This window comes from Mastigoproctus giganteus, chromosome 7 (assembly GCF_048544385.1).
Source record: "Mastigoproctus giganteus isolate SK-2022 chromosome 7, ASM4854438v1, whole genome shotgun sequence".
NCBI lineage: Eukaryota > Metazoa > Arthropoda > Arachnida > Uropygi > Thelyphonidae > Mastigoproctus > Mastigoproctus giganteus.
In genome coordinates this window covers 152,956,020-152,983,377 of record NC_143581.1, presented here as the reverse complement: position 1 = coordinate 152,983,377, position 27,358 = coordinate 152,956,020, and the positions used below count along the sequence as shown (strand labels likewise).

The 27,358-nt window shown below is 37.8% G+C and overlaps 1 protein-coding gene across 2 annotated transcripts in view; it reads left to right on the top strand.

Moving 5' to 3' along the window:
- The window catches only part of LOC150083266 (casein kinase I-like), a 261,891-nt gene that overhangs the window by 28,991 nt on the left and 205,542 nt on the right, over positions 1-27,358 (top strand). For both annotated transcript variants that reach the window (XM_090377138.1, XM_090377136.1), the window contains exons 2-3: positions 3,121-3,161; positions 19,333-19,402. In XM_090377138.1, coding sequence (XP_090233264.1) covers positions 3,121-3,161; positions 19,333-19,402 — 111 coding nt within the window. The remainder of the gene's footprint in view (positions 1-3,120; positions 3,162-19,332; positions 19,403-27,358) is intronic.

Sequence of the window (27,358 nt, the reverse complement as noted above, 5' to 3'; positions counted from 1 at the left end):
TACAGTAAACAGTGCCCAGTCCCTAAGGCAACCACATCCGCCCTAGCATGATCATCTCTCATTATGCAATTTCTCCATTAATGTGAGGTAAAGGCCAGCACCACAACTTTGCCACTTCAACTCTACGCTGCCCATTGAGCTGACTATTTTGACTGCTTTCCTATTGTTACTGATGGCTTGAAGTCGGAACCCTCTGTAGGAATTTGCTGCCACCTTCCACATAGTACTGTATGTGAGAAGATTCCCAATTAATGCAGCATATTTACAGAAAAGCTGCATACTATAGAGTTGGCCTTGGCCCACATTAAAGCTTACGATTTCCAAAGTGTAACAGACGACCTAAGTGCAGTATTAGCTTTATCAGTGATGAGACTTAGGGCGGAAATACGCCACTATCACTTCACGAGACTTCACTTGTATGCATGTCTAATGTCAAATGTGGGGAGCTATATTTCCCATTTAATTTATTGCTCGGAGATGCAGTGTTGTCATTGGCTGCATTCACAAGTTAACACGTCGGGCTTCAAGGCCGAACCACGTTTTCAGGAGTTTAGATATTTCTGTTCAAACAGAAATTTAATTAGTTGTGACAAGAGGAAAATGGAGAAAATACTAATAGAAAAATAAATTACAAGTAAATAATTTGTTTTGAGCACACAAGTAAGAATATCCAAAAACAAATAACAGCAACATCAAGGACGTTGCATCTGTGCCTATTCCAAAGCACCCTCCACTTCAACCATCTACTCGGTATACTCACTGCAAATGTCCAGTCAGAGGGATGCTCAAAAATGGCCAAAGGAGGAAAATAGACCAACAGTATTACAATTTAGAGGATGAACAAGTCAGTCATTTCAATGTGCACCACTCATAACAATTTCTTACAAGTTCAATTTTTAGCATTGAGAAGTAGTTTTTTGTTGTTATTAAAAATTTTTGTATTTTGACAGAATAACTCCTTATTCAAAATTAACCTTAGCCAAGTATTTCAATTTTCCTTAAACGTACAACCACTTTTTTCTTAGCGCTGATTGAATTCCGAAATTGCGTATTTTGCCCTTGAATGTCACCTTAACTAGATTGTAAAGGAAATTAAATTCTTCTTTATTCACCCATGAATAAAACGATTTTCATCTTTTTCCTAGTCTTGCAGCAAATGATGGAATTCGCCTTTTTCTGTTCTCTTCCAGTTTGTTGTGTATCCATTGCATACTCTCTTTTCTTTTCTCGGCTATAAGAAAAGCACATGCATTTTCTAAATCTTCTTCAAAATCTGGAGAAGAGGATGAACTGTGGCAATTCATTTCGCCTCTTTGATGAAAGCTGAAGTAAAACACATATACAACATTACAGTAGGGTTGCCAGACCTAGCCCATTTCAGGGTATAATACCCCTTTTTTGGAATTATAATAAATTTCCAAGATAGCGTTTTTTTTTTTAAATTTAAAATGGGATATTTGAAAAAAGCAGAAATCATAAAACACTCTGTTTAGATGATTATTTAGGAAGAAATAATTAATTATCGATAAAGTTGTTGAAATGCACTCGTAAAGACAAAAAACGACATTCTATCCTATTTACAGAGGGTTATAGAATATTTCTATTATGCTTACTTTATAACCTTTTACATTCTACTTGACTTCTGTTTTATTTCATTGTAATGTTTTAAGGCTCAGGCGACAAACTCTTTTTTATTTAAAATTCCCAATGTCAATATCGATTTGCTGTATGAAGAATATGTTCTGTTGAAATCATTCCATAGAGATTGAGACAAAAGACCTCAAAAATACCACAGATATTTTGATAAAATTTTTAAGTGCATACGAAGTACGTAATACAGAAAAAAATTATTAATTTTGTTTTTGCTTTGTCTCACTCAAGTGTTTGTTTATTTGTTTGTTATTTGGTTTTTAGGAGCATTAGCAACTAAGGCCATATTGCTCCGGGGATATGCAATGGTCATTCCCTGACCTTTCCGCATCCTCCGTATTTGGTGGTCACGGGCTCGAACCCTGGTCTAATCAAGAAGCGTGTGCTACGCACTGCTGCTCACTCAAGTGTAATGAGTGAGTGAGTGTTTAGCTTAATGTTTAACGCATGGAAAAAAGGATAGAAATAAATTAGCCCTAAAGAATGTTGAAGGAGAACTGTTGGTGAAAACCAATCACAGCATGTCGTGCAAAGAATTTTACGCATATGCTCTAAAAAATGAAAAACTGTTAAAGAAAATTTGCTGAAATGAAAAGTATTTCTAGTTAAATATTTTCTTTTTTATAAAAGAAATCAGGTTTATTGAATATGTATTGTAAGCAATTATGTAAAACATTTGATGTTAATATTTATAAGTTTCCTTTAGTGTTTATAACTCTTGCAATAAAATTTTCTGAATTAAACGAATTAAAGCACAGGCTATAATTCAGTTAATTTTTATTAAAGTTTGACTAATTTTGCATTCCATGAACTTGTAAAAAATCAACAAAATATAGAAATAAAATAATTGTTATTAAAATTGTTCGTTTTTTTTTTAAAGATATAATGCAAATACCCCAAACATAAGCATGATTACCCTGTGATCAAATTTTTAATCTGGTCACCCTGCATTACAGTGATGCTTCTTCTACGACCGAATTCGCAGTTTCCACTAAACAGTGACATGACGAGAGTCCCGTGATGTGATAATAGTGTTTCCATCTTTAATCTCATCCTGTTGTGACCCAGGTTCAGCAGATACTACATTCTCTTTCTGGATGCTTGTTTGACATTTGTGTCTGCTGGATCTCAAGCCACATTGGAATCGTTGGTAATGAACTGGTTGATGCAGCAGCGAGATCAGCACAATAGAAATTAAATATACAATGATAACTATAACATATATATTGGCATATGCATGTGAGTTAATTTTGAAACTTTTTAAGTTCTTTTGCACTCTGAATATATGTAAATAAACTTTTTTCTCTGCGACAACCACATAAAGTCAGAGGAATTCATAATATAGAGAGAATATGAGAACATCACTGTATTTAGTAGTCATATATGGGCTTGAACATATTTTTCATATAAAATTGTATATTTTTAGTGATAAATAGCAATTGGTAATTCACTTTTGTATAATTTTTTTAGGTAAAAATCTCTACAATAACGAGCATGTAGCAATCAAATTGGTAAGTAAATTATACTCTCAAGAAATTTTCTAAGTATTGTTTAAAATACTATAAACAGACTGATTGTATGTAATTTGGATTTGCTGGTGGTTGCTTGGTTGTTAGTATTCTAAAAAAGAATGGGCACTTGTTAGGATTAAATATACAATAGTTACCTTAGCCCATTAACACACACACACACACACACACACACACACACACACACACACACACACACACACACACACACACACACACACACACACACACACATTTATTTATTATTATTTTTTTCAATGAAAGCATTGATATGAAAAGTATTAGAACCTATAGTACTCGGTACCATGCATGGGTCAAAAGTTGAAAAGACAGAGGATATTTGTTAATGTTAGCCTTGCAGAAAACAGAGGTTGAAGGGATAACTGAGGAAGAAGAAAATTTGGATCTGTGAGTTTGAAATTGGACAGAAAATTGATGTTGACTGGGTTGCAGCACCACGTGTTCATATTGGTTTGGAAGAGAGAGGGAGAAATTACAGATGCCAATTCAGGAGAACAGTGCCATGGAAGTTTCTATAGAAAAGGGATGCAGCAGAAACTGAACATCTATGATACAGAGGTTGCAGAGACAATGTAAGAGAGAGGACATTAATTAACCTGGCTGTCCTCTTTTGAATTGAGTCTAGAAGCCTGTGAGAGAGGTTTTGGAAGTGCCACCCCCGGATATGGGAAGAGCATTCCATGGTAGAGGGGATATCAGATTTGTACAGTACAAGTAGTTGTTTAGAAAAAAAAAGTGACACCAAGTGTGAGAGAGAAAATCCAGTTTTTTAGATGCAGGGGAAGCAATATTTATGATGTGCTTAAGCCAAGAGAGATTAGAAATCAGGGTAATTACTAATGCAAAGGTAATTACTAATTTGCAGTTACTAATGACCTCTCACATATTGTTCATTTAACTACCAGAATACCAGAAAGACCTAACTACACAGCCAAGATGCACGATCTTTTTCTCACAAACAACCCTTCTAAGTGCATGGTTGAGGTGAGTTCTGATCTCAATGATGTCCATTTCCACTTCTGCCAAACCCATGTACTTTTTCTGACAGAATTTCAATTATCGGTTGATTCAACCACTGCTCATCTCAGTTGTCCGAATTATTCGCTGCATGATTCCTTTCACTTCAAAGGTAGTATATGTACGTGTATCCGTTCTGATATTCCCTATCAGAGACTTGGTAATTTGGAATCTACTCTTTTCAATCTTCTCTGGCTTAAAATCTCTGTACCACATTCTGTCAAATTCGTCAATTGCCCCAATCATTCTCCCAACTCCACTAGTCACTTGGAATTCTTTGAAACTTGACTTTCTCCAGTCCAACTTTCCTAACAGTGAGGTAATTTTCCTTGGTGATTTTAATGTTCCCATCTCCATCTAGCTTTCATTTTGTAGTCACATAGATCCAGCTGGTCAAGATGCTTCAGCATTTGCAAATTCAGGTGGTAGATGACTTTCATCAACCGGTGAAATATCACCACTTTGCTTATTGGAGGCTTGAAGTGGTGAAACCCATGTTTAGTCTCTAGAGCAAAGTTTCTGGCATCCCCCTCTCTCCATACTTCTCTTTCAACCCATGCATGGTACTAAGTACTATAGGTTTTGATACCTTTCGTGTTTGGGGTTTTCATAAAAAAAAAAAAAAAAAAAAAAATTACTAAAGACCTTGCACAGATTGTTCATTTACTTACCAGAATACCAGACAATCCTAACCACACTGCCAACACACTTTATCTCACAAACAATTCTTCTAAGTACACAGTCGAGGTGAGTGGTCCTCTAGGTACCTCAGATCACAACTTCGTGATGGTCTTTTCTCCAATGAAGCCTTTCTTTTATGGCCATTCGTAACCTCATGTTGTTTGGCATTACAATAATACAAAATGGGATGATCTACAAGATTTCTTTTCTTCTCTTCCTTGGTCAGATTACTGTTTCAAATCTGATGTCAACGTTTGCTTGGATCATATCAGGGAAATTATTCTTGTAGGGATGAAATCCTTTATTCCACACGCCACCTTAAAATATCAACCTTGGTTTTTCAATAGACGTGCTTGCTAAGGCTGTTGAAGAGAAGAATGTTGCATATCTTAATTTGTTTGTTTCCTAATCTCCTGTTTCATTTTCTGCTTACAATAAAGCTTACAACAATTGTAAAGAAGTTATTAATCAATCTAAACTAGATAGTTAGTTTGGATTGATTAATAACTGGTAGTCGAATATTCTGGTCTCTTGCCAAAGCTATTGGCGGCATTTTTTTTCCATCTCCGTTTTCACTTCTGTCAAAACCAGATGGTTCTATTGCCACTTCAGCCAAAGATAAAGCCGACTTGCTAGCATCTTATTTTACTTCCAACTTGTGTATTGGTGATCTTTGTAAACTATCTCCCACCATTCCCAGTACACTCCATTTAGTGCCTCCTCTGGTCTTCCATCAAAAGGATTCAGAATGATTTTCAACAATCTTGATGCTAAGAAAGCTACAGGTCATGATGGTATTTTTCCATTTGCTCTGAAAACCTGTGCTCCTGAACTTACTCCTATTCTGTGTCACCTTTTTTCACTTTCTTATTTCAAAGGTGTTTCCTTTCTGTTTGGAAATTTGTTCATATCCGGCCTGTTCCTAAAAAGGATAACAAATCCTTCCCATCCGATTACACTGAACAGCCATAAAAACATTTTTTTTTTTTTTTAGCTGACCAGTTTACCTTTCACTATGTTCATCGAAGACCACTCCCAAAGTTTCAGGAAAAAGGTCTAAATAGGAGTGTAGGAAATGAAGCTTTAATGACACGTTGCATCCCACCTCTCTGTATGCTAAAATTAGTTCATCCACAATTTCACTGTAATTTTGTGATTTCTCATTGCCCAAAAAGTTCCGGCAGACATTTTTGAGTGCCTTCCAGGCTGTTATTTTTGTAGCACTTAATTTTTTTGTGAATTCCTCATCTTGGAATAGCAGATTGATTTGAGGACCCACAAAAATTCCCTCTTATCTTGACCTCACTGATTCAAGGAAACTTTTGCCTCAAACAGGAAAATCCTTCTTTTTTTCCATTGCTTTCACAAAATTAACCCCAGGGGCTCACATCTGGTAATTATGGGCCTGGCACACCCAGTGTCCTGAGCTGGATATCATCATTCTTCTCTTTCTTTGTGATTCCTTTCTACTTCTCTCTCTCTCTCTCTCTCTCTCTCTCTCTCTCTCTCTCTCTCTCTCTCTCTCTCTCTCTCTCTCTCTCTCTCTCTCTCTCTCTCAGGGTAACTCGGAAATTTTTTTTTGGCTGGTGCAGTATAAGCCTCAGGCTTCCTTGCACCATGTGGCTAATAATAATAATAAATATTTTTTATCAAACCTAGTTTGATGTGCAGTGGAGGTAAATAGATATTAGACTTATCTGCCAAAGAAGGATGTGCTATATTTTTCTGGCCTGATGTAGTTTCTAAACGGTCTTACCATTTTTTTTACCCTTTAGTGGCAAGCCTTTGTTTGGCTTCCCACTCACATAAAAAGAGTGTAGTGTTTACTGTATCCTCCTTTCAATCCAGTCAGCAAAGTTTACCACTTTTAGGTCAGCACAGGTATTCCATTTGTATTCTTGATAACATGTTTTTTTGCTCAAGAACCTGTAGATTTTTGTCGGTTTCCTTCATGTGAACTGCATGGGCCGATGGTATTGATGAATCCTTATTTCCATTATTGAGTAAAACGGCTTTCAAACTGACCTTGGATGAATCAATGAAAAGCCTTCACTGCTCAGGGACGTTCTCCTGATGTAACTCTTTTATTAATTCCTGGACATTGTTACAATAAACCAAAGCACCATCCATGGAGTAATAGGTTGTTATGTTAGATTGCCTCTTCCCATAAAAAGACACCTTGACAACCTTTTCAAGAAGATTCCACTGCTGAAGCCGTGATCCTAGTAATTGAGCATTGGTTTTGAAGAGGTCCACATCTCTGAATAAGTCATCCAAATCTGCCTGAGTGATTAGATGTGGTTTTGCAGTATCAAGAGTTTAAAAGTCTGGATTTATACTCGTTCTGGGTTCTGCATCTTCTGAAAACTGCTTTTCCGATCCCGAATCTGAGTCAAGTACATAAGTTTCTGGTAGCTTTGGCACTGGCATTGTATCATTGGGAGGAAATGGCCTTAGAGCAGAAGGTATGTTGGGATACTCTACTTTATGCTTAGATTTCCCAAAAAATCCATTTGTCCAGCAATAATAACAATTATTTGTTGTTGCGAATTTCCCGCCATATCACTGAAACAGCAAAAGGCATTGATTTATGACTACCTCTAAGCCAGCCTGTTAATGTCTTGAACACGAGCTACAGGAAATCATTGGTGCCCATACTTTATCTTTATCTCTGAACTTACATCCAAAATAGAGTTCATAGGCTTTTCTCACAAGTTATGGCAGTGGCCATAATCACAGCCTTAACTTGTCACAAGTTATGGCTGCGATTTTAATACTACTACTCCACAAATGTAGCTAAAGCTATCAGGCTTATTTCAGCAAGAATGTGACATATTTTATGTACATTTGAGGTATGCACACATAAAAACACAATTAAGAAATTGTAGATTTTTATTTCTATTTTAAACACAGTTCATGATTTACACTTACGCATAGACTTGTTTACAAACACTAATTCACTAAAACACTTATTCACCACTCATTCTCTGAAACAATTTTTAAAATATGAAAATGCTTGCTTGGTGCAGAACCGCTTGTATATATACCAGTAGAGACGTTTCTAGAAGGCTCACAATGTTTCCAGAGAACTCCACCAAAAGTTCTAGAAACATCCTGACCATTCTTCCACATATAACAATATTCTAGAACCTTCTGGAACATTCTTGAATGTTGTAAGAAAGAAGTTCCCGAATGTTCTCAATAAAAATAAATTGATAAAATTTTCTATATTTTTTTTTTTATTTTTATGAAAACCCCAAACACCAGAGGTATTAGAACCTATAGTATTTAGTACCGTGCTTGGGTTAGAGGTTGAGAAGACGAAAGAAGATATTTGTTGACATTAGACTTGAACTTCTGTAGACTGTAATTTTCAGGAAATACATATGAAGGAAGGTTCTTCCAGAAAACACCAGTTGAATGAATAAACAAGGAAGATGGAAAGTTGGTTCTGTGAGTTTGAAGTTGGACAGTAAATGGATGTTGGCTGGTGGTGGCACGTGTTCGGACTATTTTTAAAGAGAGAGTGAGAATTATACCAGCCAGTTCAGAAGAACAGTGCCCATGGAAGTATCTGTAGAAAAGGAATGCAGCAGAAACAGTAAGTCTATGAGACAGCGAGTGGGGAGACTGTTTTAGAGATGAGTCATTAATTAACCTAACTGCCCTCTTCTGAATGGAATCTAGAAGTGTGAGAGAGCTTTTGATGGCACCGCCCCAGATGTGGGAACAATATTCCATAGCAGGGAGGATTAGCGATTTATACAGAGTGAGCAGCTGTTTGGAAGAAAAGTAATGCCGAGAGCAAAAGAGAAAACCAAGTTTTTTAGATGCAGAGTTAGCAATATTTGTAATGTGCTTGTGCCAAGAGAGATTAGAAGTCAGGGTAATCCCCAAAACAGATATATCAACTTGCCTAGAAATCGGAGTGTCACCAAAGATAAGCATAGGAGCAGAAAAAACCTTTTTGCGAGATATAAGACAAGACTGAGTTTTAGAAGGATTGAAATCAACTAGGTTGTCTTTGCCCCTCTGAAGAATTACCTGGAGATCGGCATTTAAGGAATTGGTAGCAGATATTCGAGAAGTTGAAGCTGATTGAGCAGGGCAAGGTTTCTCAAACTGAAAGTGGAATGCAATGTGCTATCATCAGCAAAACTATGGATAGGATTTCCAGTCAATGGAAGAAATTCATTAATATACAAGAGGGAAAGAGTGGGGAAAAGAACTGAACCTTTGCGGACACAGGCATTAGTGGACAAGTTAGAAGACAGAGAGCCATCTACCATCACCCTCAGAGAAAACCAGATAACCAATTACAAAAAACAGTTGGCAAACCATAAGATGGAAGCTTGTTTAGAAAACCTTTATGCCAAACCTGATCGAAAACATTTGAGGTGTCAAGAGCAACTGCTTGTGTTTCACCAAACTTTTCCATTGAATTTGTTCATAAATGGGTAACATACGCCAGAATATCACCAGTGGATGGACACTGACAGAATCCATACTGGCGATCGTTGATCAGATGGAAGGTTTCTAAGTAGTTTAAGAGTTGGCAGTTAATTGATTTCTCCATTACTTTATAAAGAGTAGAAGTAATTGCAATGGGATGATAATTGGATAGGAGGTATTTGTCATCCATTTTAGGAACTGGCTGGATATGAACAAATTTCCAAGCAGAAGAAAAAACACCTGTGGAATAAGAAAGTGAAAAAAGGCGGCAAAGAACAGGAGTAAGTTCAGGATGTTTGTTATTTTGTTATTAGGAACATTAGCAACTAAGGCCATATTGCTCCAGGGATATGCGGTGGTCATTCCCTGACCTTTCCGCATCCTCCGTATTTGGTGGGCACGGCCTCGAACCCCGGTGTAATCAAGAAGCGTGTGCTACGCACTGCCGCTCCTGCCCACCTGGCTACGGAGGCGCCGAGTAAGTTCAGGAGCACAGGTTTTGAGAACAAGTGGAGAAATACCATCACGACCTGGAGTTTTCTTAGCATCAAGATTCGTCAAAATCCTTCTCACATCCTTTCGACTGAAGACCACAGGAGGCATTGAATAGATCATGTTGGGAATGGTGGGAGATATTTTACCAAGATCATTAATACATGAGTTGGAAGAAAAATGGGATGCTAGCAGGTCAGATTTATCCCTTGACTGAAATGACAACAGAACCATCTGGTTTTGACAGAGGTGGGAACACAGATGGGCAAAAGTTGCAGCCAATAGCATTCGCAAGAGACCAGAATGCTTTGATACCATTGGGGCAAGAAGCAAGTTTTCTACTCTTAGCCTGTTCACAATCTAGTTTGGACTGATCAATAACTGCTTTACAATTGTTGCGAGCTTTGGTGTAGGCAGAAAATGAAACTGAAGAATTAGAAACAAGTCAATTACAATATGCAACATTCTTCTCTCGAACAGCCTTAGCACATTATTTGGAAAACCAAGGTTTAGATAAAGGACGAGATTTTAAAGTGGAATGTGTGATAAAGGATTCCATTCCTTCAAGAATAATTTCACTGACACAATCGGAGCAAACGTTGACATCAGAAGTTTTGAAACAGTAATCTGAACAAAGAAAAGAAATCTTGCAGGTTATTCCACGTTGCATTCTTGTAATGCCAAACAACACGAGGTTGGGAATAGCCATGCGATAAAAGCTCCATTGGAGAAGAGACAATCACCAATTTATGATCTGAGGTGTCTAAATGACCACTCTCTTCGACCGTGTACTTAGAAGGTTGTTTGTTAGAAAAACATCAAGCGTGTTGGCTGTATGGTTAGGATTGTCCGGTATTCTTGTAGGTAAATGAACAATCTGTGCAAGGTCATTAGTAATTGCAAAAGCCTTAGCATCTCGGCCAGCTGTGTCGGTGTGACTAGAAAACAGAAGCCAGCTGGAGTTGTGAACATTAAAATCACCAAGGAAAATTACCTTACTGTTAGGAAAGTTGGACTGGAGAAAGTCAAGTTGCATAGAGAGGAAGTCAAAGAGCTCCAAGTGATTAGTGGAGTTGGGAGAACAGTAGAGACAACAGATGAATTTGAGAGAAAGAGGTAGAGAGATTTTAAACCATAGAATATCAAAAAGAGGAGATTTCAAATTACCAAGTCTCTGACACGGAATATCGGAATGGACATATACACAAGTATCACCTTTAAGGCGAAAGGAATCATACAGCGAATAATTTGGGCAACTGAGAGGAGCAGTTTCTGAATCATGGGGTTTGGCAGAGTGCAAGTGGAAATGGACATCATTGAGATTATAACTGAGACCACGGATATTTGTGAAATGAACTAGGAAGTGTTTGGGAGGTTTAGATCTTTTTGCAGATAAGCTTACTCTATCAGTTTGACAATTCATAGTGTATTCAATTTTGAAAATTCATAGTGGCGTACACATGGTAAGAATATACGCAGATCCTTGACATAACGTGGCTTCAACAATGCCACCCACATACACACTACTTGGACTCCCTGCAGTCATTATCTGGCAGAGTAGAGGTAGCAAGATTATTCACTAGGTGATCCAGAAGCCTCCTAAAGAGTTACTAATAGGTTCGGTTCGGTGTACTAACTAACGGCCGGCCTGCGAACACCATTTTAGAGCTGTACCCTTGAAATGTAAGGAAGGTTGGATCTCGCCATAATGTCCATCATAACCTCAAAAGTCATCAGTCATACTGCACGATGGAAGAGATGGGGAAGGGTTGACTGGAACTTAGTTCTGGAGACTAAACATGGGTTCCAACACTTCAAGCCTTCAATAAGCAAAGTGGTGCTATTGCATGGGTTGATGAGAGTCATTTACCACCTGGAATCTATTTTATTCATTATAAAATTGATGGAAAAGATGATTAAACCAAATACAGGTCTTGGTTTTCGGTCACTGATCTACAATATTTGAAAACTGAGGAAGATGAGAACTTTTTAAGTATATATCTGAGTTTTTGAACATATTTCCTATGAGAAAGTAATGGCAAATCAATTAACCTCTAATTCTTAAACTAACTGGAAACCTTCCATCTGATCAAAGATTGCCTGTATTGTATTCGATCAGTGTTGGTCCACTGGTGATATTCGGGCTTATGTTACCTTTGCACAAATGGCTTACGTTATCTATGGACAAATTCAATGGAAAAGTTTGGTGAAAGTCAAGCAGTTCTAACTCTCCAAGTAACATGAATTAAAAATTTTACAACTTACAGAAAGGATAAAAACTTCAATTTCTGCATGTGGTGGAGGCATTGCAATTTTAGTTTCTTATAAAATACTTTCTAGAAACATGCTTCAAACCAACTTAGACACTGTAGCAGTGTGGCAAATGCTAACTCTGGTGTCATTGTACCTTCCACCTAACAATATCTATACTTTTAAAGAACTAGAAGATCTTATAAAACAAATAGCACCACCCTTCTATCTCCTTGGTGACTTTAATGCACATCATCCACTGTGGAGTTCTGCCCACATGGACAGTGCAGGACACTTGGTAAAGAAGCTAGTAGACCAACTTAACCTAATATTACCAAACACTGGTCATAATACTTAACCTTACCTTCTGATGGGATCTACACTGTGCTGCCACTTTATTAGGTACACCTACCTAGTAGTGTTTTGAGCTCCTTTTGGAAAACAGCCTGAATTCGTCTAGGCATGGATTGACCAAGAAGCTGAAAACGTTGTGCAGGAGTGGAGTACCGTGCAGATATGAGTGTGCCATGCAGTTCCTTGAGATTCGACGGAGGTGTAGGCCTGCCGCGAACAGCCCTTTCCAGCTCATCACAAAGATGTTCAATAGGATTGAGATCTGCGGACTGAGCAGGCCACTGCAGCAAAGAAAAGTCATTGTGATGTTCCTGGAACCATTCCATAGTGATTCAGACTTTATGCACCACCCCATTATCCTTCTGGACGTAACCATCTGAATGAGGATAAACTGTCAACATGAACGGATGCACTTTGTCAGCAACAATGTTTAGGTACGATGTGGCATTCAGACGTGAATCTATGGATATCAATGGACCCACCGTTGCCAAGAAAACATTCCCCATACCGTAACACTGCCCCCACCACCTTGCACACTATTCGTCAGATATGATGGGTCCATGGATTCATGTTGTTTTCGCCAAATTCTGAGCCTTCCATTAACGTGATGAACCAGGAACTTTGGCTCATCAGACCAAGAAACTGTTTTCCAATCCTCAGTAGTCCAGTGCTGGTGTTGCTGTGCCCACAGGAGACGTGCTCTCTTGTTCTTCATTGATAACAAAGGTAAGCGATGTGGTCGTCGGCTGTTGTAGCCCATTCATGACTAGTGGTCCGTTGCGATATTTTGTTCTGCACACCAAGGTTGTATTCTGACGTGATGTGCGACATTGTGGCCTGTCTGTTTGCTTGCACAATTCTAGCCATCCTCCTCTGACCTCTCTCTCATCAACAAGCGATTTTCTTCCACAGGAGTGCTGTTGAGAGGATGTTTTCTGTTCGTTGCACCATTCTTGATATACCCTTGAAACTGTGGTGCGTGAAAAGTTCAGAACTGCCGTTTCAGAGATGCTTTGTCCAGCACATCTTGCACCTACTACCATGCCACATTCGAAGTCCGTTAGATCACTCCTTTTCCCCATTCTTGCCACGGTTTGTACGCTTAACTGATACTAGAAAGGTTGATAGTATACTAGATAGGTTCAGTCCGGTGTACTAACTAGCGGCCGGCCTGCGAACACTGTTTTAGAGTTGTACCCTCGAAATGTAAAGAATATTGGATCTCGCCACGACGTTCATCATAACCTCAAAAGTCATCAATCATACTGCATGATGGAAGAGATAGGGAAGGGTTCACCGGAACTTAGCTCTAGAGACTAAACATGGGTTCCACCACTTCAAGCCTCCAATAAGCAAAGTGGTGGTATTTCGCCGGTTGATGAGAGTCATCTACCACCTAGTACTGCCTGGTAACATAGAGGGGCGGCATTCCTCCATGTGGTGTGGACGCCACACCTCGACCCCTGCTTAAATTGGTTCACACCCGGGTGGTCACCCACCATGTACTTGTGCATGGAGGTTATACCCAGGATTACTAACAGTCCCACCATCGTGAAGGTGCAAGCAGAGGATTTGGCTGTCACGGACCATCTGGACTTCGCCGAAATTGGGTCCACTTGACTTGAGTGAAACCTGAATATCAGTTCCATCAGCGTTTCAGACTCCCAGGTAGCAAGTACAGCTTGTCTGGCAAATCTGAGAGAATGTCTGTGACAACCTCAAGGACCAAAATGATGGGTTATATATGTAATTTCTCAGTTTACTGCAGCCAAGGAACTTCTAATTTATTACCAGGCCTGGATCATTCCGGATCTGTAGTCGTATCCTTAGCTAAACCACTGCTAAATGAAGGCAGAATTTTGGTTGCAGACAACTGGTACAGTAGCATACCTTTAGCAACTTACCTGAAGAACAAAAATACAGATTATTGTGGAACTTTAAAATCTAATAGAAAAGGGCTGCCGAACGAAGTAAAGTCAAAGAAATTAGAGAAAGGAGAAGTAGTAGAAATGGTAAATAACGACGGAATACGTGTTATGAAATATAAAGACAAGAAAGATATATATATTTATATATATGATTTCAGCTTACCGCGGTACAAATAAGAAAGCCGTTGAAAAGAAAAACCGAAAAGGAGAAACTATTTCAAAACCTGCAGTTATAAAAGAATATAACAGAATAAAAGGAGGAATTGATCTTTCAGATCAAATGATCTCATATTATAGTTCGGCCAGAAAGAGTGTAAAATGGTATCGAAAAGTCTTGTTTGAATGCTTAGAAATTGCTGTAGTGAATAGTTGGGTTATCTATAACAAGTTTTACTCAAATAAAACAATCCAGCTAGTAGTATTTTCAAAAGCTGTTACGATGTCTGTGCTGGGTATGGCCGAAAAAAGTTCTATAAATAAACCAATTAAAAAGGCCCACACATTACAAAATATACCAAGAAGAGAAGGCAGAAAACTCATTCGGAGAAGGTGTCATTGTTGTTACACAAAAATCATATCGAAGGAAAATTGCAAAGAAGCAATGAAAAAATCTAAACAAGTCTCAACAGAATGTGTCGAATGTGACAAACCATTTTGCCTACCTTGTTTCAATGAATACCATAAATAATATTATGTAGTGTATTGAATGAGAAATAAAAGCTACTTTATGTATATCTGTGCGATTTTTATATATTTAGTAACTCCACCATATCATTTCAGATAATTTACATTCTTGCACTTTGTGAATCAGATGTGATGCACACTGAGTTAGAATACATAAACTATAACACGTTTAGATCGAAATACTGAGTAAGTTTCAGACGTTTATCGAAAATTTATCATATTTAAAACTCCAGTAAGTGTGTATCACGTGATGCACGGGACAGGCAAAGGGTTAAACACCACAATCAGATCACTTTTCAGGTGCTTGGCATTGAGTTTGCTCAATCCATAAAGCTTTAAACACTGCAATCAGATTACTTTTCAGGTGCCTAGTCTCTGGACACTGCAATTTGCAGAACTGAAGCCTTGTTCTTTGCAGAAGCCTTGTTCTGCAAAGAACAAGGCTTCAGTCCTTGGTAAGAGCACCCTCTTTGTTCCCTCACCAGTATCGTTGCTCTTCTCTGTACCTGTTCCAGCAGCTCTACATCCTTCCTGAGGCCTCCAGACCTGTATGCAGTACTCAAGATGTGGCCTAACCATTGCCTTATACAATGGAATCATCTCCTTATCCCCGATAGAAAATTCCTGTGTAACATTGACAAAATCCCATGAGCTGTTCTGGCAACCTGACTGCACAATTACCCCAGGTCTTTTACATTTTCCACTATCCTAAGTGTAGCGCCACATTGTTGATACATTACTCTGTGGTTACTGCTACCCATATGCAGTACTTTGCACTTGTCAAGGTTATACTTCAATTGCCATTTTTCATCCCATCTGTCTACAATCATTATTGTCATTAACTACCCAGTGAACCTTTCTATCATCTGCAGACTTGGACATTAAACCTGATATGCCTTCATCAGTATCATTAATAAATATAGAAAACAGTATATGTGCCCTGCACTGAACCGTGGTGAATTCCACTAATAACATTTTTCTACAAAGAGAAGTGTCTGTTGATAACCACTCTGTCTTCTACTGCTCAACCATCCTTTATCCAAAGCAGTAACTTGTTCTTAATATCATACTGCTCCAATTTGTACAGCACACTTTGTGTAACAGTATCAAAAGCTTTCGTGAAATCCAAGTATATGATATCAAAATTATTTTTTTGCATCCACTTCTTTATGACTGCATCACAGCTCCTAGCATTGGTACTTGCACCTGGTCTTACTTTTAGTTACCCTAGCACAGGCCATATATTTACAATATTTTGTTCTATGATGGCTCACAGCAAGCCTTTAATCCTTGGAACCTTGCTTTCCAGGCTGTAGAAGCAGTGCAAGAATCACTCTCACCTCTGCCAGTGGCTATTGTTAATCTGTTATTAAATAATGTACACAACATGTTAAAAATATGTAAACCATACAGAATAGGAAAAATTTTTTTTTTTTTCCTAGTTTGGTTGATTAAAAATGAATATAGATTTCATTACTGAATGTGTTGCTTTGGTAAGTGGTCATTTGGTTTCAATATGTGCTTTTTGCAAGTATGGCATTTTGTGGCTTCTGAAGCCACAAATTACTTAGTGTGCTAGATTATTTGTGACATTGTTAGGTTTCCTTATTTACTGCTTTGAGCATGTTGTGCCAGCTCAACTAATTTAAAATAACTGGTTTATGAATATATATCCTTTATGTAATTAAACATTATCCAAGATTATAAATGTCTTAAAAAAATTGTCATTTGTTTCTTTTTTGGAGTACATAATCTGATTCCTAAGAGGACGGTTACAATGTAATATTGTTTATATATGGTAGAATTCCAGCTACTGTGCTTAATTGATGTAATTCTCTAATATAATTTTTGCATCTAGTAGAATTGTGCAGAGGATTGGATAAAAGAATTTTTATTTTTTAAAACAAGCAGCATTACTTGTAGTTTGATCATCAGAAAAGAATTAGTTTCATTTGAGTAACAATCATTCAGGAATTTGTTTAAATTTATTGTTCATTACCTTCTGATTTTTATCCATATAATTGAGATAAATGATTAATATCTGATTGCATAATCTGTTATTGTATACTGGTGGTGTCCAAAAGTTAAGAAAGAAACAAATTTTCATCAACTCTATGAAGTTAAGTAAAAAAATCAATGAAACATAAAAAAAAATGCTATGTAATATCTTGAATCCAATATACTTACAAACCATTATAAAATGAACCAGTATACTGACAAAGTATTTTTATGTGATTTCCAGTTTTACAGATATGCAAAACAGGAAACTATACAAGAATACTTTTTATTGCTGCCCTTTTTCTTCTTTGAAGTGTAAAGAGGAATCTCTCTAGATATTAAGGAGAATGAAAGGATCAGACACAATCACAAGTGGCAAGTTGGCTGAATATCAACCAATTGTGGTTGCTCATTATAGATACAATTCTAGGAAACAGGAAATGGTTCTGCGGTAAACATTTTCATGAGACTGACCACCACAATGTTGCTGAAAAACTGAAAGTTGCCATTGAGAATGTACTGCACATAAGCCTGGGTTGAAAATCATCAGTGCTTCAAGAATGCTGATTTAAAATAAGATTTGTATTCAAGAAAGTTCTGCAACTCAACCCATTTGTGAAGAAGAAGGCCAGTAACTCCAAATGTGAAATAACAACAGTTGCAGTTATGCTTTTCATAAACAGCCCTTATTACAAACTGACCTTAACAAACTATGTAAGATAATGAGGAACTTACCTATAAACTATATAACACAAAATGGGAGAGATCTTGAGGTATTTCATAATGTCGGCAAACACCATTACAACTGATCATGACAGTGTTTATAAATGGCCATGGCTTATCAGTACTGGACCTCCTTACTGTTTTCAATGTTTATTAACAATGTTGATTTAGCCTTATCAAGTTTAATGTCTAAGTTTGTTGGTGATGCAAAGGTTGGCAGGTGGTTAATGACAGTGACTTGAATCAGGGCATGGCACTCCAACAAGAAAAGTACCTGGATAAATTAGAAAGATGGGCTGAAAATATGAATAATGTCAGTCCCAGAATCACAGTTGGGTACCAACTCAAGATAATTGAAAATGAAAAGGTCTTGGGGGTAATTGTATAGTCTGACACGAGGCTCTCTTAGTAGTGCAGACACGCTGCTAGGACAGCTCATGGGGTTTTGTCAATGGTATACAATAATTTTGCCAACAGGAACAAGGAGGTAATTATCCCATTGTATAAGTCAGTGGTTAGGCCACACCTTGAATACTATCTACAAGTCTGGAAGCCTGATTTTAGGAAAGTTAAGGAGCTGTTGGAATGAGTGCAAAGGCAAGTAACACAATTAGTCTGGGGCACAAAAGGGGTAATTGATTGTCGGAACAAACTTCCATCTGGTTTTGTTGAATTGGATAGTTTGAATAAATTTAAAGAAGCATTTGACAAGTTATTAGCGGTATGGACAAATGAAGTGGATATTTTATTAATTATTGGCTAATGCTGCATAAGCTTGCTTCCTTGCATCATTTTGTCACTACTAATACTAAATAAACTTGCACGCCTTCTAAACACAAAATTAATGATTATCGAGATTAGATAGATCATATGTTCGCCCTTTTACTTTAGTTGGTAATCTGTACATCATAATGAGAAGCCCATGTGGCATAATATAAGTAATATTATGCCACATGGGCTTACCTAGTGGAGTAATAACTACAGAGTGAAGGTATTGCATGTATTGATCTGCCCATACAGCTCCTAATATGAAATTCCATGATGCATACCTGGGATGCTTTAAAAAGATGCATTGCTGTTCTTATCTCCTCCCTGTCCCATCCAATCATTCTCAAGGCATCTTTAAACTTATAGCTGCTGTTATCCAGGAATGGGTTACTACCTTCATCATTAATCAGAGCAATTACTGATGCAGATCAAAAAGAAATGCAATAATTGGGGCAATATGTTTGTTCTCAGCATTAAGACCTTATTGGGTGAATAGTGATGGTGAAAGTAAATCATACCCTATATTAGTGTTATTGTTGCAGTTGTGAATGATGTGATGGAACTCTCTCTACATTTGTATCATGTGAAAACATGATTTATTTCAAAAATAACTTTTCTTAAAATAGCTATTAAAATACAGTGAATTTATTTTGAGATGTTCATTTTTTTTTTGTTATTGAATGTGTGGAGACACCTGTGTATATTAAATCTAAAAGGACAATTTTTTGAATAAAATTTAGGCTTCCCCTTTTATTCTATATATTTAGTTACATTTATTCTTACAGGAATCAATGAAGTGCAAAGCTCCCCAATTACATCTTGAATATAGGTTTTACAAATTATTAGGAAACCATGGTAAGTTAGTATTACAGTGTTTAGAGATTTTTTTTTTTTTTTTTTTTTGAGATCATATTCAGGCTATTTTATTTCTTGGTATCAGATATCATTGAAAGGCATATTTGTGTTGCTAGAATTATTTTTCTGTTTGCAAAAAAAAATTAAAAGCATAACATATTAAAATATATTATTAATTTTTATTAATATGTGCAGTGTGGCATTAAGGACAAGTTATGCTGTGGATAAAGGGATGGCTGAATGGGAGAAGGCAGTGTGGTTATTAATGGATGCTATTCTTTGTGAACTAATGTTTTTTTGGTTTTTTTTTTTTTTTTTTAGCATTAGCAAAGGCACATGATGCAAGAAAGCAAGCTTATATAGCATCAGCCAAAAAAATCCCCCTTATTTCACCCATCCACTCACTCCAAATGTTTGTCAAGTTCTGCCTTGAATCTATTTAAGCTATCAACTTCTACAACGACAGATGGAATTTTGTTCCAGCAATTGACCACCCACTGGCTAAAGGCAAACTTCCACACATCTATCCTACAACTTTTGTGGATTTATTGGATGATTGTTTTCTGCAGCAGCATGTTCGAGAGGCAACCAGAGAGGGTAATACTCTTGATCTGGTTGTCAGCAGTGATCATTCGTGTATTAAGAATTTGCAGATAAAGGAACCACTAGGTGGCAGTGATCACAGTGTACTGATGTGGGATTTACTTAAAGATATAATTACCATCAGGGGTAAAGGAAAGGGTTTTTGCTTCCATAAAGGTGAGTAAGTACAGTAGTCTCAGACAGTTTTTAAATTTTGTACAGTGGGATCAACTGACGATGTTACCAACAGTAAATTCTAAGTGGGAGGCATTCAAGGAATTAATCGTGGATGCTACTAAAAGTTTCATACCTATTAAGAAATATGGTTCAAGGTTTAGGCTTAAATGGTTATCAAATCAACTAATGAGACTCTTGACAGAGAAGAAAAATTCATGGGATGCATATAAATTATCAAGCGACTCAGAAGCCTATGGCAGATATAAGCTAGTCTGTAATCAGGTCACAAAGGAGGTTAGGCAAGTGAAGGCAGATTACGAGAAATCTTTGGCAAAAGATGCTAAGAAAAACAGCAAGGATTTCTTTACTTATATAAACTCTAAAAGGAAGGGGATTAATCTGATTGGTACACTTGATATCGATGGTTCGACCGTTGATGATCCTGCTCAGATAGCAAACAAACATTTTGCATCTACATTCACACATGAGGAGTTATTAAGGTTTGAAAATGGCAGAAGGTTATCAAATTGTAGCAGGGTACTTAATGATTTTCTAATAACTGAGAGCAAAGTGGAGTAGAAATTTTTGAAGTTAAACATAAGAAAGGCACTTGGGGTGGATGGGATCTATCCAGTTATATTAAAGGAGGCGGCAAAGCAACTAAGCAAACCCTTAGCCATAATTATGAGAGCATCCTTGGACTCAGGGGAGGTCCCCACGGACTGGAGATGTGCAAATGTATCCCCAATTCACAAATGGGGGGGTGACACGAGTAATTACAGACCAGTTAGTTTAACTTCTGTTCCGGGTAAAATAATGGAGTCACTGGTTAAAGATGCATTTCAGGATCATCTAGACAAGACTGCAGCAATAATTCAGACACAGCATGGGTTTGTTAAGGGAAAATCTTGTCTGACAAATTTGATGGGATATTATGATGTGGTTATAAAGGAACTGGATGCAAAAAATAATTTTGATATCCTATATTTGGATTTCAGGAAATCTTTTGACACTGTTGCACATGGAAGACTATTGTACAAATTGGAGCAGAATGGTATTAAGGGTAAGTTGCTACAATGGATAAAAGAATGGTTGAGTGGGAGAAGACAGAGGCTGGTAATTAAAGGGTGCTTCTCTTCATGGACTAAAGTTATTAATGGAGTCCCACAGGGTTTGGTGTTGGATCCACTGTTGTTTTGTATATTTATCAGTGATATTAATGAAGGTATATCAGGCTTAGTGTCGAAGTTTGCAGATGATACAAAGGTTGGCAGGGTTGTTAATGACAGTAATGGCAGTGTGCTACTGCAACAGGATCTACATAATTTGGGCAGATGGGCTAAGAAGTGGCAACTGAAGTGTAACCTTGACAAATGAAAAGTACTGCATATGGGTAGAAGTAACCCCAGGAAAACGTACCAATTGTGTGGTACTACACTTAAGGTGGTAGAAAATGAAAAAGACCTGGGAGTAATTGTGCAGTCAGATATGAAGTTTTCTGAGCAATGCAGACAGGCTGCCAGGGCAGGTCATGGGGTTTTGTCAATGATATATAGGAATTTTGCTAGTAGGGAAAAGGAGGTGATTGTCCCTCTGTATAAGGCAATGGTCAGGCCACACCTTGAGTACTGCGTACAGGTCTGGAGGCCTCATTTTAGGAAGGATTTGCTTGAGCGTGTACAGAGAAGGGCAACAAGATTGGTGAGGGGAATGAGGGGATCCTCTTATCAAGAGGGGCTTAAGTTCTGCAAATTGCAGTGGCTGGAGACTAGGCACCTGCGCGGTGATCTGATTGAGGTCTATAAGGCCTTGAATGGGTTGAGCACGCTGAATTCTGATGGGATCCTTCCACTTGTTCAGATTATGAACCTAAGGTGGCATAAATTCAAATTAAGAAAAGACAGATGTAGAATAGACGTGCGGAAATTTGCCTTTAGCCAGCAGTTGGTTAATTGCTGGAACAAACTTCCATCTGTCGTTGTGGAAGTTGATAGGTTAAATAAATTTAAGGAGGAACTGGACAGGCATTTGGAGGAAATGGTGTGATATTTTTTTTTTTTTTTGGCTGATGCTGCATAAGCTCATAAACTTGCTTTCTTGCATCACATGCCACTACTACTACTACAACCGTCTTTCCTCAATTTGAATTTATGCCCTCTCAGGCGATTATTCTGAGCAAGAGGAAGAATCCCATCCGCATTAAGCATGCTCAAACCATTCAAGGCTTTATACACCTCAATCAGATCACCTCGAAGGTGCTTAGTCTCCAGACCCTGTAATTTGCAAAACTTAAGCCTTTCTTCGTAAGAGCAACCCTTTGTTCCATTCACTAATCTTGTTGCCCACAGGGATAAGGAGGGATAATCACCTCCTTATCCCTGCTAGAAATATTCTTGTATATCATTGACAAGACACCATGAGCTACTCTTGCAGACCATCTGCACTGCTCAGAAAACTTCATATCTGCCACCACAATTACCACCAGGTCCTTTTCATTCTCTACCACTGTCAGTGTGGTACCACAGAGTTCATACGTTACTCTGGGATTACTGCTTCCCATATGTAGTACTTTACATTTGTCGATGTAAAACTTCATTTGCCACCTCTCAGCTCATCTGCTCATCTTTCTAGATCCTGTTGCAGCAGTGTACTGTCATTAACAACCCTGCAAACCTTCGTATCGTCTGCAAACCTGGACATTAAGCCTGATATACCATCATCAATATCATTTATAAATACAGAAAACAACAATGGACCCAACACTGAACTCTGAGGGACTATACTAATAACATTAGTCCACAAAGAGCAGTGTCCATTGATTATCACTCTCTGTCTTCTCCCACTCAACCATCCCTTTATCCATAGCAGCAATTTGCCTCCAATGCCACACTGCTCCAATTTGTGCAGCTGTCTTCCATGTGCAACAGTATCAAAGGCTTTTCTAAGATCCAAATATATGATATCAAAGTTATTCTTTGCATCTAGTTCCTTTGTGACTACATCATAGTATCTAATCAAATTAGTCAGGCAAGACTTCCCCCAACAAACCCATGCTGTGTCTGAGCTATAACTGAAGTCTTGTCTAGATAATCCTGTAATGCTTCTTTAACCAGTGCCTCCATTAATTTCCCTGCAACAGAAGTTAAAGTAACAGGTCTGTAATTACCTGTGTCTCCCTTTGATCCTCCTTTGTGAATTGGGGTTACATTTGCACATCTGCAGTCCATGGATACCTCCCCTGAGTCCAGGGAACTCTCATAATTATGGCTAGGGGTTTGCTTACTTCCTTTGCTGCCTCCTTTAATATAACTGGATAGACTCCATCCACCCCAGGTGCCTTTCTTGTGTTTATCTTCAACAATTTCTCCTCCACTTTACTCTCAGTTATTACATGATAATCTAGCTTACTGCCAGAGTTGAATACACCTCTGGCATTCCCCCTCCCTGAATAACTTCTCATGTGTGAATGTCGATGCAAAATATTCATTTAGTTTGTTAGCTACCTGAGCAGCATCATCAACAGTCGAACCATCGATATCAAGTGGACCAATCTGATTCATCTCCTTCCTTCTCGAGTTTACATAAGTAAAGAACTCTTTGCTGTTTTTTTTTTGCATCCTTTGCCAAAGATTTCTCAATTTGCCTTCGCCTGCCTAACCTCCTTTGTAACTTTGTTACAGACCAGCTTATATCTATCATAAGCTTCTGTGTCATGTTAATTTATATGTATCCCATGCATGTTTCTTCTCTGTCACATGCCTAATTAGTTCATCTGACATCCATTTAGGCCTAAATCTTGAATAATATTTCTTTGTTGGTATGAAAAGCCTAGTAGCTTCCAAGATTAATTCTTTCAATGCTTCCCATTTTGAATTTGCTGTTGGTAACATCATCAGTTGGTTCCACTGTATAGAATTTAAATACTGTCTGAGACCACCATAGTCATCTTTACAAAAGCAAAAACCCTTCCCTCTACCCTTGATGGTAGTTACCTCTTTGAGTAAACCCCACTTCAGCACGCTGTGTTCACTGCTACCTAGTGGTTCCTTTATCTGCAGATTCTTGGTGCATGAAGAACCACTACTGATAATCAGATCAAGTGTATTACTCCCTCTAGTTGCCACCCAAACATGCTGCTGTAGAAAACAATCGTCCAATAAATCCCCAAAAGCCTTGCTAGTGTGTGAGTGACCAACCCATAAATTCCAGTCAATATCCAGGAAATTAAAACCCATAAATTCCAGTCAATATCCAGGAAATTAAAATCCCCCTTTATAAGACAATCTAATTTACTGGCCCACTCGATTTCTCTGCAAAATTGCTCATTATACTCATCAGATTCATTAGGCGTATAACACACACCTACTCTCATTTTTACTTTCTCAGTGCTTATGTCACACCAAACGGACTCAACATTGCATTGTCCACCAACATCAATTGGATGCACTTCCTTTGATTTTATGTGTTTCTTAACTAACAGCATAACCCGTCCTCCCTTCCTGTCTTGTCTATCCTTTCTGTACACATTGTACTCCCCAAATTCCAGTTCTGCCCTGCTTATGTCTGTGTGACACCATGTCTCTGATATCCCAACAATATCTGCCTTTGATGTCTTGACTAGCATTTCAAGCTCATCGAATTTATTAACTATACTCCTAGCATTGGTGTACATGCAAGTATACATGCACCTGTTTCTACTCTTAGTTACTCTAACACAGCTCATGTATTTACTTGTTCCCCTGTGACTCCCAGCAATCCTGGAAATTCCCATTGCCTTGCTTTTCAGGCTGCTGCTCAATTGCAGTTCAATAGAAGTAGTGTAAGAATCACTTTTACCTCTGCCAGAGGCTACTGTTATTCTATTAGTCAGTGTATCCCCCAAGCTAGCAGTTTTCCGACCCACCTAACTCTGCCTTGATAGCATCAGCAAATATTCTTGCACCCTTTCTATTTAAGTGTATCCCATCCCTGTAGAAGCAGTCTCTCCTGTTAACAAGCACAGACCAGGCTGAGAAAAATTCTACCCCTTGAGCCTTGCATTATCTCTCCACGGCCGAATTGATCGAAAAGGCTCTCATCATATACTCCCTCCTGTCGTGTCTGGGTAGAATTGCAGACACTTTCAAATTCAACCTTAACTCACGGCTTTTTTCAGCATTGTCTTGTACTTGTTAAGTAATTCTGCCAGTCTCCTACTCTTAATATCATTAGTGCCAACATGTACAACAATATCACCCTTTGTGCCCTTAAAGGATGATATCTGCCTTCCGTCATCAACCTTTGCCCCTGGCAGACATACCCTGGTCCTGTATCATCTATCCATTTTGCACAATATGTTCCCCGTTTCCCTTACAGTAGAGTCACCTACAATGACTAGTTCCTTTGGGAATAGCACATTCTGCCTTGGGGGTTACCACTGTGTTGCGTGATGTTCAAGTGCAAGCTCTAGTATTGATGTGGATAGCAGAGAGCTTGATGGGCCCCCCTCAGTTTAAATCCTTCTAGGGCATCCACCTTGTCCTTCAAGCCCACAATGCCGAGTTGGCACCTGATTTCCTCGCACTCCTTACATCACGCACACACAAAGACATTCTCCTTGGCAATATCATGTCCCGTTCCTGATTACTCCACAAACGTAAAACAAGCAGTGCATTTCAATAGACACTGATTTAGAGGATAACCGCCCCCCTCAGTTCTCCCCTGAGCTAGAGCACTTCTACTAGTTTGAGCCTTTTGGTTTGTTGCTCTGGTCTGAGTCATGGTTTCTATTCAAGTTCACTGAAATTCCAATACAAAATATAACCCTAAACCTATATCCCAATGCAGTTATAACACTGTATATATGCATTTCGGTATTGAATATTATCTCCGAGTTATGTTATATGACTTTCTTATCCCCTGTCAACTTATATGTATTAATTTTTGATGTTACATTTGTAATAACTAGGTCGCTATATTTATTTAGTTAAAAAAGTACAATTCAATTGACAATGAAATTTAATAAGATTAATAAATTTTACTGATTAATTGATACTACTATACTCGCTGTACTACACTGTTATACTATACTATACTACGTATAGTATAGTATAACAGTATATATGTTATACTACTATACTATACTGGGGTGACAGCTTAATCATGAATAATAAATGAAGGTGAAGAAGGTGGATGATAAGAAGACTTCCACCAAGAATTAGAAGATAAAGGGACAGAGGAACACTCCTGTATAGGCAACCCACCTTTCAGGGGGGGGGGGAGACTGTTAAGAGCAGAGAAAGTGTTTAGGGTGGTAGAGCCCACCAGACTAAAGTTCATCTTTGTTATCCCTTTTCCAAAGTTGAATTTAAGAGGAAAGAAGGTTATATGCAGGTTTATTCCTTCTTGGGACCCTAAAAAAATTTATATAAGTGAGAAGGAGTTTTAAACTGCACACCATATATGGCACAGCTTCAGGCACAGGTTGCACTGATTTGCAACAGCAAAATAGACAAACCAACCATGGAATATTCCCTATTTTCATACAATACAGTGATACTGCATACCCTTAATTAAACTATTTGAAAGTAGAGAGGTGCACATTTTGCTCTACATATGAAAGTATTTAATCCCATAGTAGCTTACAAAGAAAAATGAAGCATTTACAGTTGTGAATATGTATAAAGACATCTAGGCATTTATTTTTTATTCATTTATTATTATTATTATTTTTTTTTTTTTTTGATGACATTCTGGTCCTCACTAGTATAATGAGAAAATAAAATAAAAACAGGTGACACATTAGAAACAATAACATTAGGGGAGGAAAAAATTAAATTCAAATATATATTTAATAAAAGTTTGGTTAAAATGGATCACACACCTTTTCACTATAGAGTTTTACCTTTGGAAACAAAACCTCATTCTGAAGTTCAGTGCTCTTTGAGCATGGGTAAATGTACTTTGGCACAGACCTCAGTACCTAGTTTGGTTACTTATTACTTACTTACCTGGGTTACTTGTTAGAAGATTACTTACTTACTTAGTTGTATTATTACTTACTTACTTGGGTTACTTGTTTGATAGAAGTTTTTAGTGTAATGTCACTCAACCTTGTTGGCAGTGTTGTTATTTTGAGAACTGGAAGAATTGTGAAGTTATTTGTTTGAGAGGAAAGTAGACTGTATATTCTGTTGCGATTAAAGATGCTTTCTGGAA